The 15,049-nt window shown below is 37.3% G+C and overlaps 3 protein-coding genes across 3 annotated transcripts; all 3 read right to left on the bottom strand.

Moving 5' to 3' along the window:
• Positions 1 to 330: 330 nt before the first annotated feature.
• crygmxl1 (crystallin, gamma MX, like 1) lies at positions 331 to 4,112 on the bottom strand. Its single transcript, XM_056464871.1, has 3 exons — positions 4,015 to 4,112; positions 931 to 1,180; positions 331 to 600 (listed from the first exon to the last, which is right to left on the bottom strand). Exons 1-3 carry the CDS (start codon positions 4,110 to 4,112, stop codon positions 331 to 333), a joined length of 618 nt encoding a protein of 205 aa, XP_056320846.1.
• Positions 4,113 to 4,843: 731 nt separating this feature from the next.
• Positions 4,844 to 5,725, bottom strand: LOC130234790 (gamma-crystallin M2-like). Its single transcript, XM_056465088.1, has 3 exons — positions 5,714 to 5,725; positions 5,262 to 5,504; positions 4,844 to 5,116 (listed from the first exon to the last, which is right to left on the bottom strand). The coding sequence occupies exons 1-3, from the start codon at positions 5,723 to 5,725 to the stop codon at positions 4,844 to 4,846; spliced, it is 528 nt and encodes a 175-aa protein (XP_056321063.1).
• An 8,478-nt stretch (positions 5,726 to 14,203) lies between these two features.
• On the bottom strand, positions 14,204 to 14,943 carry LOC130234788 (gamma-crystallin M2-like). The gene is made up of 3 exons (XM_056465085.1): positions 14,914 to 14,943; positions 14,565 to 14,807; positions 14,204 to 14,476 (listed from the first exon to the last, which is right to left on the bottom strand). Exons 1-3 carry the CDS (start codon positions 14,941 to 14,943, stop codon positions 14,204 to 14,206), a joined length of 546 nt encoding a protein of 181 aa, XP_056321060.1.
• Between the last annotated feature and the right edge of the window lie 106 nt (positions 14,944 to 15,049).

The raw sequence follows: 15,049 nt of genomic DNA, 5'->3' as shown, positions 1-15,049 counted from the left end.
AACAGGTGTTGTAACAAAATGTCAGTAAACCCAGATTTCCCCATGTAGTATATGTTTCAGTTTTTTTGAATCAGCCATACAACTATGTAAAGCAAACATTCCAATATTCAACATTCCAATATTCCAATACATTCAATACAATAAAATGTTACACAGCTAAAGATAGGAATTAATTAGTAGTAATTCTACAGCTCTTAGCTGTCAGCTAAGTAGTTTTAGAGTAGGTAGATCAGACTAAGAATCAAATACAACTGCTATTTGTCAAAATGATTGCCATCTGAAATTGCAGCAGGAATGAATTAGACAGACATTATTTTTTGTTTGTTTGATTTAAAAGGTAATACGTCTCAAAGAACTGACTCTTGAGCTCAAGGCACCCCAGTCACTGTATCTCCTGTACTCGCCGGGTCTCAGGAGGTATTGCCTGCCTCTGTAATTAGGGTGCTCATAGAAAATCCAGAATCCATCTTGAGCATTGCAAGAATGTATGTCATTGTAATGGAAGCTATCAGAAAGAGATGGACAGTCATCAGTGAACTCCATCATCTGACCACTGAAGTCTGGACGTTCGTAGATGATCATTTTGTTGGCTCCCTTGTGCTATAATAGAAAACACAATTATTTAAATATAGCAGTTAAATCCGATGCTGAAATCTGTGTGAGCAATTACTTGCAATGTCAATCTTGCCATGAATTTTTTTCCCCCCAAAATAGCATAACCTACAAAAATACTCAAAAATGACACTGTCAGTGTTTTTAAACAATTATATTTGATTTACCGAAGTCGCATAAGTGCCAATTTTACACTTGTCACATCCATAACGAAGAGATGTCCATAATAAAGCTTTTTCCTCATAAATGCAAAAAATTTCTCGTGTTGAATAATTGCTCTGTAAAATCTGTTGCTCTAAGTAAAATGAGAAGGCTTACCTGGGGTATCATTTGACAGGATCTGACACAATAATTGAAACCCATCCAACATTGGTAGTCCGCATACTCGCCCTGACGCAGAAAGTATTGGTATCCCATAAAGTATGGCCGCTCATATACCATCCAGCTTCCACTTTCAACCTGAATAGAATTGCAGCGACTGAAATGCGAGTGCAGGTCATCACAGTCACTGTTGCACTCGTAGGATCGGCCTAAGAAGTTCTTGTCTTCATAGAAAATGATCTGTAACAGAGTTTTTTTTTGTGTTTATTTTTGTGTATTATTATCACTCTCACAGCTAGCAATAACAAAAAATAGTCTTTAGCAATTAACGCAGTCTGATTCTAATAAGCACAAAAAAGTCAACATTTAGCTCATAATCATAGGGGCATCAGTTTAAGTGCAATACAGCATCTTTAAAGAACATGTTAAATTGTTTTGATGGTTAAGGTGCTATACCCTCTTTAAAGGTATAGGTGCTATATAGTAAAGTAGTTGCACTATGATTACAGGGCAAAGAACCAGTTTTAATACTATAAAACAGTATTTATTTGTGTTTTGCAGATTATATTTGATTTTTAAATTAGACAAAAGTCTCACCTTTGCCATTGTGCTGAATCAGTGCTGTGCCAGTTCAAACTGAAAAGAGGACGACTGGGATCCTTTTATATACTTTAGGAAAAGAGACATTGTCAGTGACATCAATTAACTTCAGATGTCAGCTTTTTGCTTTATTGAAAGACTGGCCAGCTGCTGAACAACAATCGGAATTTGTATAATTTGACAATAGACCAATTTATTTTTGTCCCCTTTTTAAAGACAACAGTGTTGCTTATTAACCCCTTGTGTTTATTAGTGTGTGAATTTCAAAAAACTTGGAAGTGTTTTGTTAATATTGTTTGTTTTGCATGTGCTTTGAAGGAAACTAACAGATATAATCACTCAGAAATCAAATGTTTAGTTTTGATTTTTAAGTTTTTTATAATTGTCATAATTAATTAAAAATACAAAATCATATCACATATATAAATGAGATGACTTTTTGCTCAATGTAAATATGCATTTGTGAATTTGCAAATATTGTTGGGGTCCCCATTTATGAACTATGATATTGTGTAGTCCTATAATGCTTGCAGGTAGCCACTGTCAGTATATAAATGAATGAAATTACTTTTGAATGCATGCTCGCTCTTAACCTGTGCTTTCAGTTATCATGCGTCATGTGTTAGGGCATCTGTTTGTAAAATGTGGCAGAGTAATTGGTAAAATAATGAATGTTAAATTAGTGGCATTTGTCATTTTGATTATGTTATAGTTGTCATATCAGTGTCATTGTTTTAAATGACTGTTGTTTTGCATATACTCGAATGCATTGCTAAATTGTTTAAATTGTTCCCTGGTATTGAATGTATGTGGTTAAGGGAAGGGCAAAAGATCTCTAGAAATGGTTTTATAACTATGAAGAAATTGCCCCTAAGATGGAAAGCTCAGTTTTTACCTTATGTGGAACGGTCATGAATATTAATGAGCGTGTTCTCTTTCCCCTTCTCTATATATGGCCCTGGCTCCCTTGGCTCATGTCTCTAATAGTCACACAGAGTGATGTACTGAAATATGTATTTGCAAAACAGTCATACTTCAAAAAAATATTTGAACAAACGGAGCAGATGCCTTGTCAAATTATAAGCATTTTAACTGAAAATGGTGGAAATGTGTGCCCTAGTAACAAATGAGCAATCTTTCCACAACTGCTCCCGATTTATGTTTTGTGGATGAAACACAGACAAAATTATAGCAGACAAAAGGGACCAACAGAGATGTAGATTTTGTAGGTCTGACGGATCTAAAAACACAGGTAGGAATTATTGTCAACCTCTGCATAAACAGCAGGGCTGAAAGAATAATGGAGTATATGGAATAATTTTTTTAGTAGCTCAGCTCAGGCACTTTCGGTCATGCCATTAAAAAATCACAGTATAAGTCTGCATTTCTTTAAAAGATCTGGTTTTCTTTAAAAATTCCACATTTCTGATTGCTCTTTAAATATGGAAATAAATTTTACCACAGTAACTTTGCACACACAATGAATTTGTCTTAGTGATTTCATTGGCAGAGTTCATAGTGCATATGCGTGATTTAAAGGTCTTGGGGAAAGAAACTATTCTGTTGTCTGGTTGTTATGGTACACAGTGTTCTGTAGCATCAGCCAGATGTCAAGAGTTCAAGGAGAGATATTTCTAGGTGTAAGGGGACCAGAGTAATTTTTAGAACCCTCCTTCTCTGGAGGGGTAAAGATCTGGAAGTTGTGCAGATATGCACCAAAAATCTTTTTTGCAGTCTTGACTGTTTTTTTTATTGACAAATTATAAATATTCAGCAAGCTCCATGCCATTTTTTTCCTATACATTCATTGTGGGTAAACAGTGTAGTACATTGTTTACTTTATTATTAAATTATCATTTAAGTATCCATAGTTAACCATAAATTATTAGTTCATCATTAACAAAACACTTGTAAGTGACTTGTAACTGAATTAACAAAACATAGTGATTGATTTACACCTGAATGTTGTTATAAAGTGTTAACCAATATAATTATCTTAACTTGTATAATTTATGTATAACTTATATAATTATGAAAATATAGTTCCTCTGATTTTTTCACCAAATTCTATTCAAGTAAAACTGAGTTTAGATCATATTAAAAAGGAAACAAATGCATTGCCATAAACTGTATTATTGTCATTTTAAGACCATTTATGCCACCCATTGTAAAATTCTGCCTAATTAAAGGCAACCAAGCTCGTTGTTGAACATTAATTAACATTCTATTAACATTCATTCACAATTCGTTATCGATTTAACCACTATTGACCGAATCACACTGAATAAACTCACAACTAAAAAGCTCTCTGTCAGTTTGTGTAATCTCTTCATTTAGCTGAGATTTGTGCTTCAGAGCCAGGAGAAATTATAAATAAGCTTTCAGACAGCACGTGTGATCAGTTTTTTTTGCACCTGAACTGTCGAATACACACACAGCTGTTAATTCATTGTGTGGACTTGCAAAGGGTTTACGTCACACCTTAGCTTGACCTGTCGCTGTCCGCTCACTCTCTTTTCCCTTTCTGCCGTCATGTTAATACCAGTGAGGGAAGGATGGAACTTGAGGTTGGCAGGCATATTGGTGCAGCGGCAGCAGTAATACGGTCGATGCACCAGTCCGTTGTGGTAAAGGAGGAGCTGAGCTGAAAGGCACAGCTCTCAATTTACTGGTCAATCTACGTTCCTACTCTCCGCTTTGGGTCATGACCGAAAGGACGAGATCTCAAATACAAGCAGTTGTAATAAAGTTTTCCTTTACAGGGTGGCAGGGTGCACCCTTATAGGTAGGATGAGGAGCTCTGTCATCTGGGAGTAACTCGGAGTAGAGCCGCTGCTTCTCTACATTAAGAGAAGTCAGCTGAGGTGGCTCAGGCATCTGTTTCGGATGCCACCTGGACGCCTACCTAGGGAGGTGTTCCAAGCATTCTACCAGGAGGAGGCCTCGGGGAAGACCCAGGACATGCTGGAGGGACTATGTCTCTCAGCTGACCTGGGAATGCCTCAGGATCCCCCTGGAGAAGCTGGAGGAAGTGTCTGGGGTTCTTTCTCAGGACTGCTGCCCCTGCGACCCGGCCCCGGAAAAGCAGATGAAAATGAGATGAGATAAGAGAATAAAAGAACAAAGTATGGAGCTGGTTTGTGGGAATGGAACCAAAAATGATTTCTGTTGTGATTTGGTGCTATATGTGTGTAAAAAACAACAACAAAATGTTTCTGTTTATGAAATGTTTTGTCAAAAGTATATTAAAATTGTTCAAAACACACTGCATAGTGTTGAATAGAAGTCATTTTATTGAAAATTTTGAATCTCAGTACCAAGAGTCTATGATACGCCTCATGCTCATGAATCTCGTGCCACCCATTTCTCTGAAGCTCCTGTACTCTCCAGGTCTCAAGTACATCATCCTGCCTCTGTATTGGGGCTGCTCATACATGAGCCAGTGGCCGTCCATCACATGGCAGGACTGGCAGTGAGACATGCGGTAACGGTCCATGATGTTGTCACAGTCATCCATGAGCTCGTACATCTGACCTCCAAAGTTCTCCCTCTCGTAGATTTTGATTCTGTAGGATCCCCTGTGCTGTAGTGAAGTTGTCAACAGGTCACTTATTTTTCATACTTTTTACCAATATTCGTTTTAAAAGTATCAAAAACTACTTTTGGGCATAAGGATTTAAAACCTTCAGTTAAGGATTTTACACACACAAAATGTTCATGAAACTCACCATGGGGATCATTCGGCAAGATCTGATGCAGTCATTCATTCCGAACATAGACATGTAATCAGCATAGTCTCCCCTTCTAAAGAAATACTGATTTCCCATGTAGTTGGGACGGTCGTACATCATGAAGCAGCCGCTCTCTATTCTGCAAGAGTGGCAACGGCTGAGGTAGGAGGACATGTCAGCACAGTCGCTCATGCACTCATAAGAGCGACCCTGAAAGTTTCTGTCCTCGTAGAAGATGACCTGGGACAAGCAAAAGGGTCAGCGTTGAGTGAATTACAGTTTAGTAATTGTACATTCAATATATCACCCCAAAAAATCCAGATGACTATTTAAAATTGATTTATTGCAAACAAATTACACTTAGACCTAACATGTCATATCAGTGTGAAAAGGTGAACAAATCACATTGTAGATAAATTGACCATTTGCTTTCTTTGGTCTTGACTTACCTTTCCGTGCATGACTGGAGTTGTGATTATTACAAACTTGCTACTGTAACAACAGCCTGCTGCCTTATTTATACCATATGGACTACCAAAGAATTTGTATTCCTATTGTTTAAAAAGTCCTTAGTCAGCTGCATGGTGTAGTGAGTGGTACAATTTGCTACTACAGAAACAGAAAAGGGTTATTATGTCAAGGCTTGTAGTGGAGAATATTAGAAATTTCTGCTTGTTAAGCAATTCTGATAACAAGAAAGCAATCTAAATAGCAAAAATAGAGCTCATACTAAATATGCTTGTGTAACCTAGGGCTGATTGAGTCTGTCAACGACAATAATCTGTTTGCTTTTAAAATATTTCTCTAAATAAGTAGTACGCTACATTTTCACATTGGGTGATGCTAACACTTTGATTAGAGTTACAGTAGTTTCATAAAAGTATCCTTTGCATTTCATGGTTGGTTTTATTTGCTTGTTGTGTTAAAGAGCCCATATTATACATGAAAATAGGGTCATATTTAGGTTGTAAGGGTCTCCAACTACAGTCTAATATGCATGCAAGGTCAAAGGTCACTTTCATGGTCTTATAATCTGCATTTATTTTTACCTGATTATCCCAGCGACTCCCAAATGAATCGTTCAGCGATTCCTTTGTTCCCAAACCCCTCCTCAGCGCGAAGCTAATCTGCGCTGATTGAACCGATGACAGCCTGCTGCGATTGGGTCGACACGGACAAGGCTTCAGCGCGAGACAGAGTGAAATGCCCAGCTGCTAATCAACAATATAAAAGTAGTCACAGTGCATACACACTTTATAGTGGATTTTGGCTGCCAATGGGTGAATGTAAATACAGACGATGGACTAGAAAATACTGACGACTAACTATTTTATTGAGCAAAAAGTCCAAGAACTGGCGAGGAGATCTCCTTTCCCGTCACAGTCTACTTGCTCTTTTCACCCCCCCCGGTCCTCAATTTCAACCGCGACACCTCCCGGTCCTCATTTTACTAACGGGTCCCTTTCGTTTTCACTATTGGGTTGAGGGAGGCGTGATCATCATTAGCGTTACAGACACGAGGAGACACACACAGACATTACCCTCAGAGGACACACACACACTGATCCATGTTCTGACAGTCTTTACTGATCCTTCCTTTAACAAACAGATGAAGTCTTCTTTGTAAGCATGTAGTTTCCAGAAGCACTCGATCTGCTCAAGGCTGGGCTATATTGCTGATGTTTCATCTTTGAATAGACTGTCAATAATATCCATCTGCACAGCGTGACTTCATTCGACCGGTGTCTCTCTGTGTGTGTGTGTGTGTGAGAGCCTTTTTTTCTGTTAGTGGGCCGGGCCGCAGGTTTCAAATCTCCCGGGTTTGCGCGCGCAACTACTTGTGTTTCGTAGCCGCGTCATCACGAAACACCTAATGACTCGTTATCAAGACGACTCGTTTGAAGCACTATGAGTCGACTCTTTTATAGAGGAATCAATAGTTTTAAACACTGTACACTTACAGATTTAAGCCTTAGCTGGATATTTCACTTCACTTAGAGCTATGTTACACACTACATGGAAGGGCATTTTCAAAAACCCATAATATGGGCTCTTTAACAGAGAATGTTACCATAATGTTTACAACATTTTTTGTTTGTTTTTTTACTTGAAATTTTGAGGTTTCATTATTTGGAAGGTAGATCAGTTTGTAGATTGCAGTTTTGAAAATTGTATGCGGCATGGTACCTTGTTCATGAGGACCTTTGTAGCAATTCACTGAAAAGTTGTGGGAATGGCATGGCGTAATACAAATGAATGGGCAACAGTTTGCGAGTGACAATCTAGCTATACTTTTTGTAATGAATTGAGTGCCAACAGAGGTGAGGATCCAAATGGAGTCTGTTTAACCCCCAGGGGTCTAAGAGGGTTTTGGGGACATGGAGAAGTTTTGACATGCACTGACATTTGTGTTGTTTTCAGTTTCTTAAAAACATATTAATGGCTAAAGTGTGATAACACTGTAAACAGCACACGCTGGGCTACAATAATATCTAAGCAGAATCTATGTATGTGTTTGTGTTTTTGAAAAAGAAACGTTTATGCGTGGTGAAAAACTAAAATTTCACTGAAACAAGGCCATGAAACACATAGTGAAACATTTGTGAAGTGAAACATTTGTTCACTGGACTTTTGAGAACTGTATCTTGTAGCCTAGTGTTTTTGCTTCAAAATTATGTGAAAATCATCTTGTTTACTTGCTCACAGAAAACAATATATTGAATTTAATTTCGAAGTCACTTTTTGAGTAAAAATGGTCTATGCGAGAAGGTGTGAACTATAATTACTAATGCAGTGATTCACACCTGAGAAGACAAAGACCTGCATAATGAGCCATCAGACAGGTATGTGACTAAGAGGGAAGAGTTTCAAGAAAGAATCTGAGGAAAAAATAAGTTTATATATATTTTTATGTTTGCAGTTTATTTAAAATATATTTAACTATCACACAGAATTATCATAAAATAAAATTAAGATACACTTGTGAGAGTTAGTACACTGTATAAAACTATGTAAACTATTTAAACTTGCATATAGCAAATCAACTGATAAAGTTACTTATAAATACACTTTGCATAAACTTAAGGCATGTACTTGAATTTACACATAAAACATTGTGTACAGAAGACACATTCAGGGCAACATCAACAATGTAAATATGAAGAGTGTAAGTTAATAAAGGGTGTAAGCTTTGTAAAAGCCCAGTGTGAGCATCACATGGTCTCAGCTGTGGTCCTGGTTCATGTACAGAAGGAGCCTGTGGAGTCATGTCAGCATCAGTCTATCTTTACCGCTGTTGTTTTCACATCTGGAAAAAAAGCAAGCTGATTACATGAACTACATTATGACCATTTTTGTGATGTTCACTGATACTAGTACTAATTTACCCATTAAACTAAGTTACCACATAGGAATTATAAACTGTTTTGTAAACAACTGTCAGTATTTATTTTTTACAATAGCTTAGCATATGCATACTTGATGAGAGAACAGAATGCAAATAACAAAGAAACTATATTTTTACACTATCAATCACAAATAAGTTTACCATACTCGCATGAAAAAACTTATTAGTAATGTCTGCGTGTTTTGTTTTTGCAGAGTTTCAGTGCATTTTATTGACGCGTTTCCTAAAACAGTTCACGGAGAGAGAAAAGAGAAAATGCCTACACTGTTTATTATCCTTATTTTGCAAACGCACACACGTTTGTTGTCATTGTGAGTGCACACAATAAAAACTAGACACTTAACAGATTTAATTGTTGTATTGATCTTATCTGTACAATCAAAACTGAAAGTGTAATTTAAGTTCTTTTCGGCATTATGAGGAGAAGACGCATCAAAAGGCGTTTAGACGATCTTCGATCCCTGGGGGTTAAGAATGGTTATACAGGTCAAAACAGGGACGGATAGGAACATGCAGGAAGTCCAAGTTGTAATCAAAGTCACAGGCGAATGGTCAGGACAGGTGGAAAAAAAACATGAACAAAGAAAGAAACAAGAGTCAAAACATGGCTAGACAAGGCAAGGACAACACTTAGAATTGCTCTTTTACAGCTAACAACATTCAGCAATGGATCAGTGTGAGTGTGAGTGTGAGTGTGTGTGTGTGTGTGTGTGTGTATAGTCCAAGTGATCAGTCCTAACTAGCCTCAGCTGTGTGTGTTCTCAGGGGTGATGTGGAACTGGTGTTTGTGTGAGGTGCCTGATGGGATATGTAGTTAGGATAATTGGCTTATGTGTAGTGTTCCAACAATTTGCAAAGGCTAAATCACTGGAAATCTTAACACTTATGCACTTGTGCTTTTAACATAATAATTATTTTTCAACTTAACAATGTTAAATATCTAAAAAAAAGTGAATGCCACTTGATTCACAACTGCTGTTTTGTTCAAATTTTTTTTCTTGACAAGAATTGCATTTATTTATACAAAGATGGCCTTTTGCACACTTCAAATGGGGACTGTTGAAATACAGATGAACTTCAGGCTAAAATCAGACAAGTATATGCACATGCAAATACAGCGGTGCACTCTAGAACCTAATGATATGTTTTTTTGGGGGGCAATACTGATCATCAGGGAATAGAAAATACTAATATTGACTAATATTGACTAATATTGGCCAATATTCTTTATATGCATAGTATTGACCTTATTCTTCAATGCGGAAGTGAACTCGTTTTTGCAATTGTTTTAGAACGGTCAAACTACGGTCAAACAAGTGTTTGCATGATTATACAGACAAAGTACAATCATGTAATAAGAAAATGTCTGTTTGCAACATCAAACAGCATAACGAGCTGTTTTTAACGTCTAAACATGAATGGAAGTGAATGAGAAGTCTGTGAAGTGAACGGAAGTCTCGAGCCAAAAAGATTCAAATGGCTGGGCCCACTCGTACGTGAAGAATAAGGTGAATAGTACAGTACCTGTCACTTAGCCATTCCTGTTCAATTCATTTATTTTAAATACTAATGACTTTTACAGAAAAATAATGACTAAAGTCTTTTTTTTTTAAATGTTCTATAAAAATTACTTAAAGGGCTTAATTTTATTTAATGGTCATCTTAATGGGATTACATTTTTAGTAATCAAAACATGAATCTTATACAAGTGGTCCTCAACCACCAAGCCGTGAACTGGTACTGGTCTGTGGGTCAATTGGTACTGGGCTGCACAAGAAATCATTAATTATTTCCATTTTATTTATTATCTCAGTCTGAACGATCTTTTATTTTGAAAAACCTTTTATTTTGAAAAATGACCATATTCTCTCGCTGACCGTGATGTGTCAAGCACTTGTGTGCCTAAATTTAACCAACAAGCAGCAAAATGAGTAAGAAACAGAAGTCTTTGGAAAGTTTCTTTGCAAAGGGGAAAAGGCTCAGTGAAGGACCCACAAACTGCCAAGGAATGGATCCGCAACCCATTTGTCAACAAATCAGGTGAATCCACTTTGTCTGTGCAAGAAGTTCAAATGCTGGAGATTGCAAATGACTGCGACCTTTTAGGGGCCGCTCATATATCCCGTCTTTTGTAGCATTTGTGCAAGTTTGCTATTTCCAATGGAGTTGCGTGGCTTGCACGCTCAATCGGCCTGACATGCTCGTGCCTTCCAGACGCACCCAGTTAAATCAATGCTGCTAATCCTCTGCATCCCTAGCAACCTGCGAACCACCGGACCAAAAAACTGGAATCACTCATTTAAATTTTTAAATCGTCATTTATAATTTTTTCATCTGATAAAATCAACTATATATTATGTGCTATATATCGTGGTTTGGGCTATTACTTTTTGCTTCATACAGCATCTGAGTAAACTATGTGCATGACAACTAGAGTTGTCAACTAGAGACAAACCACAGTTATAATAGCCTCGGTAAGCAACAGGTACCCAGCACAGCACAGACAAATCTGTTGTGGTACAGCTGACCGAATGCCGTGCTGCTTTGCTGCTTGCTGAACAGAAGCACAGAGAGGAGGCATTGCACTGAGAGAATCACAGTGCTCGCGGAGCAAAATTGGGAGAAATATTTCAGCTGAATGACAGCCAAGGTTTCTACCAAAAAGTTGCTGGTTTTGTTAGTATGTTTGTTTAAAGGGGAAAAAAAACACTGTTAAAAGCGAAATATCTTAAAACTTGCCCTAAATGAACAGTAAAGGGTTTTCCAGCATCAAAAAACTTCCTTTAACAGCATCGAAAGTGTAATATAATCAAAATATAGTCAGTTACAGGAAATAGACCTAAGTGATACAGCCCATAGAAAATACTATAGTAAAATGAATGTTCATATTTCAAAACCTTGGTGCTTCACAAACCTTGTGGTGCATAAGAGGCTAACTTTGTATTGTGTCTCAATCAGGCTGTAGATTATAGATTTTGAACAAAGCAGATCTTAAACACTGTAAGTTTGACAGTTTGAATACGAGCACTATACAATAAAAAGTATAGCTTTGTGAATGTTGCAGCACCCAGAGATTTGTACACAAGTCATACCGCACTGCCCTTTGTTGACATTAGTAAATAGCAGTGTGCTGTGCTTTTTATGTTACTAGGCAACCACAGTATTAATAGTCTTAGTGCTGAAGTTCGAGCCTTTAAAAACATATATTTTTTTCATTTCATTCATACATACAGAAGGTTATCATCAACACTCTCGCCATGCATTATGCTCAACTTTCATATGAATTCATTGAAAATGATGCCTCCGCAGAGCTTGCAACCTGATCTAGTGATGACATGATGATGATGCATGTGCAGTAGCAATGGTGTCCCATTTCTTTGGGGGATATTTCTATACCTGCACCTTCTCACCCTTTTTCAAGGGCCAAGGGTAATGCAAAAGTAGGCATAGGTGGTAGGGGTATAAAATGAAATTTGGGATTAGGCCAAGGCGTAAACATGTCTATGCACTTTTTCTTTGGCAAAGTTGTAGTACTGCAGCTATTTGAACACGGTGTATGTGCAACAAATTAATCATAAACAACAGATTCGGTGTGAAAGATTGTGCAGTTTAGTCAAATGTATTTTTTTATTTGGTACTTTCAGCTCATACTCCAGCTCCAGAACCCCTCAAGCTATATTACTACTTACTACAATACTAATAATACCATAAATAATCTAGTATATTAGGACTCAACAATTTTAGAAAACAATATAAAGATCATTTTTTGACAACTGTTTTTTGAAAATATTTATTTTGTTATTCCACAATAACAGTAAATAATCATTATATAGTATGACCGGCATTATATAGTATTAAACTGAATCGAAAAAAAATAAAGTACTCTTCCTACGGTTTGTACCACTGTACTCTAATTGGTTTCCCCACTGTACTCTAATTGGTTTGAGAGAGCAAATCTTTATTCACAGAAATGAAACAAACGTCTGTTTGTTGGTCATATGAGCTAGGCTTGAAAGTCTTCAAAAAGTCTGTGTTTTAAAATAAAAGCAAGACTTTTCAAACTAAACTGTTCTGCTTTCAGGTGTCACCAAAAGCTCAATAGCAAAGGGAACAAAGCAGTGGGGTTGTTATGCATAACCACAGCAAAACGTACGTGTTGTAAAATGAAAAACACCATTAACACAGCTGTAAATGTGACGCACGTCTCCAGGTGAGTCTGTCAGAGCAGATAAGTAGTTCAGTGACATTAAGTGTTCGGGCATCTCCTCAGCCATAATAACTGAATGATTCTCCTCAGCCGTAGTAGCAACACAGCAAATAAAGTTTTTTCATCTTTTAGAGAGCACGAGTTCACGCCAAAAACAGTCTTCTTATATGTAGAAATGCTGTCTTGATATGACTAGATATGAATCTTGATTTGTGCATGATTTTTTTAAAGAGACATGCCTCTATTAATCAGCAGACACTTATACACAAGATGTATAGATACATACATACATACATACATACATACATACAAGCATGCATACATACATACATATATGTATATGTACATACTGTACTTGTATTTTGGAACATAGCGAATGCACTTTATGGTAGAATAAAGTGTTTATTTCTGTTTAAAACTGAATCTAGTGTTCCATCTTCCACAACATGGGTGGTGCCACAGCATAAGCCCTGCCCCCTTAGCAAGCTGAACCAAATTGAACCCGAACCGTACAGTGGGCCCAATACTTGAATCGCTCTGAACCAACCTAATATTTTGAGTTAAGTTAACTTGTCTGGATTGAATGTGTTGACATAACTTATATAAAAGTTTTACTCAGCTGAACTTATTAGGCTTAATAAAAATATAGTCAACTGAACTATATGGGGGGTGGGGTGTAGAGGGAGGATGGCAAGAATGGCAATTTTAGGCAAGAATGTAGTTGTTTAGATTGCAACTATGCAGTTTATTTATAAGGATAGTGCCCATTTTAAAAAGCAAAAGTAATTGATGATTGATATTCTGCCACAAGAGGGTGAAAGATCATAGTCCTTAACGAAAACTTTGACTTTGCTGTATTTATACCATAGTAATTTAGTAGTGTTTGCTTTGGCATTTTCGGGGAGAAATTATTGTGAAATCCCCATTGCAACAGAGAAAAACTGGGAAATCTCTGTTGACTGATGTCATTTCATACTGTTCATTCATAGTCCATTAGTGGAAACATTAGTGCTGGGCTGGTGGCTTAGTGTTTGGCCTCACAGTAAGAAGGTCGCTGGTTCTGGCTGGACCAGGAGTGTTTCTGTGTGGAGTTTGCATGTTCTCCCGGTGTTTTGTGTGTGTATTTAAGTGAAGTAAACTTAAAATTTTATGGCAGCACAAACACATACTTTAAGTTGAAGCAACAACAATTTGTACAGTGCATGCCACAATGTTGATTTGCTAGATATAATCTTAGTATTCTAAAAAAGATAAATAAGTACATTCTAAGAGAGTAGTTTAAATGTGCTTTATTTTCAAAAGTAACATTTTCTTACAATTTAATTTTTAATAGAAGGAATCATTGATACGCCTCATGCTTAGGAATCTCATGCCACCCATTTCTCTGAGGCTCCTGTACTCTCCAGGCCTCAAGTACATCATCCTGCCTCTGTATTGGGGCTGCTCATACACAAGCCAGTGGCCTTCCATCACATGGCAGGACTGGCAGTGAGACATGCGATAACGGTCCATGATGTTGTCACAGTCATCCATCATCTCGTACATCTGACCTCCGAAGTTCTCCCTCTCATAGATCCTCATTCTGAAGGATCCCCTGTGCTGTAAATGTGTAAACATTAACAGAAATATACTAATTGTATATGCATTTAGTAACTAAACTCTGTGGCAAGTGTAGTATTTTTCTTACCATAGGGATCATACGGCAGGATCTGATACAGTCATTCATGCCAAACATAGACATGTAATCAGCATACTCTCCCCTTCTGAAGAAATACTGATTTCCCATATAGTTGGGACGGTCATACATCATGAAGCAGCCACTCTCAACTCTGCAAGAGTGACAGCGATTAAGGAAGGGAGACATGTCAGCAACATCGCTCATGCATTCATAAGAGCGACCCTGGAAATTCCTGTCCTCGTAGAAGACGACCTGAAGGGATTAAACATAACAAGCTTACTTGTAAGTGAAGTATCCATGTCAATGAATACTGCATTGATGGAGAGAACATGATTTTTTTTCTCATGTTAGTACTTACCCTACAGGTGTTCATGCTGGTGCTTGTCATTTTTTTTTAATTATCTAAACGCTTCCGTTTACGCTGCTCTTTTCCCTTGCCAGGTTTGTCCCTTACTTTTATACCCGGGCATACTGAATAAAACCATGTGCTTGCT

Source organism: Danio aesculapii, chromosome 9, assembly GCF_903798145.1.
Source record: "Danio aesculapii chromosome 9, fDanAes4.1, whole genome shotgun sequence".
Lineage (NCBI taxonomy): Eukaryota > Metazoa > Chordata > Actinopteri > Cypriniformes > Danionidae > Danio > Danio aesculapii.
Note: the sequence above shows the minus strand (reverse complement) of the source record. Positions and strands in the feature narration are given on the sequence as shown.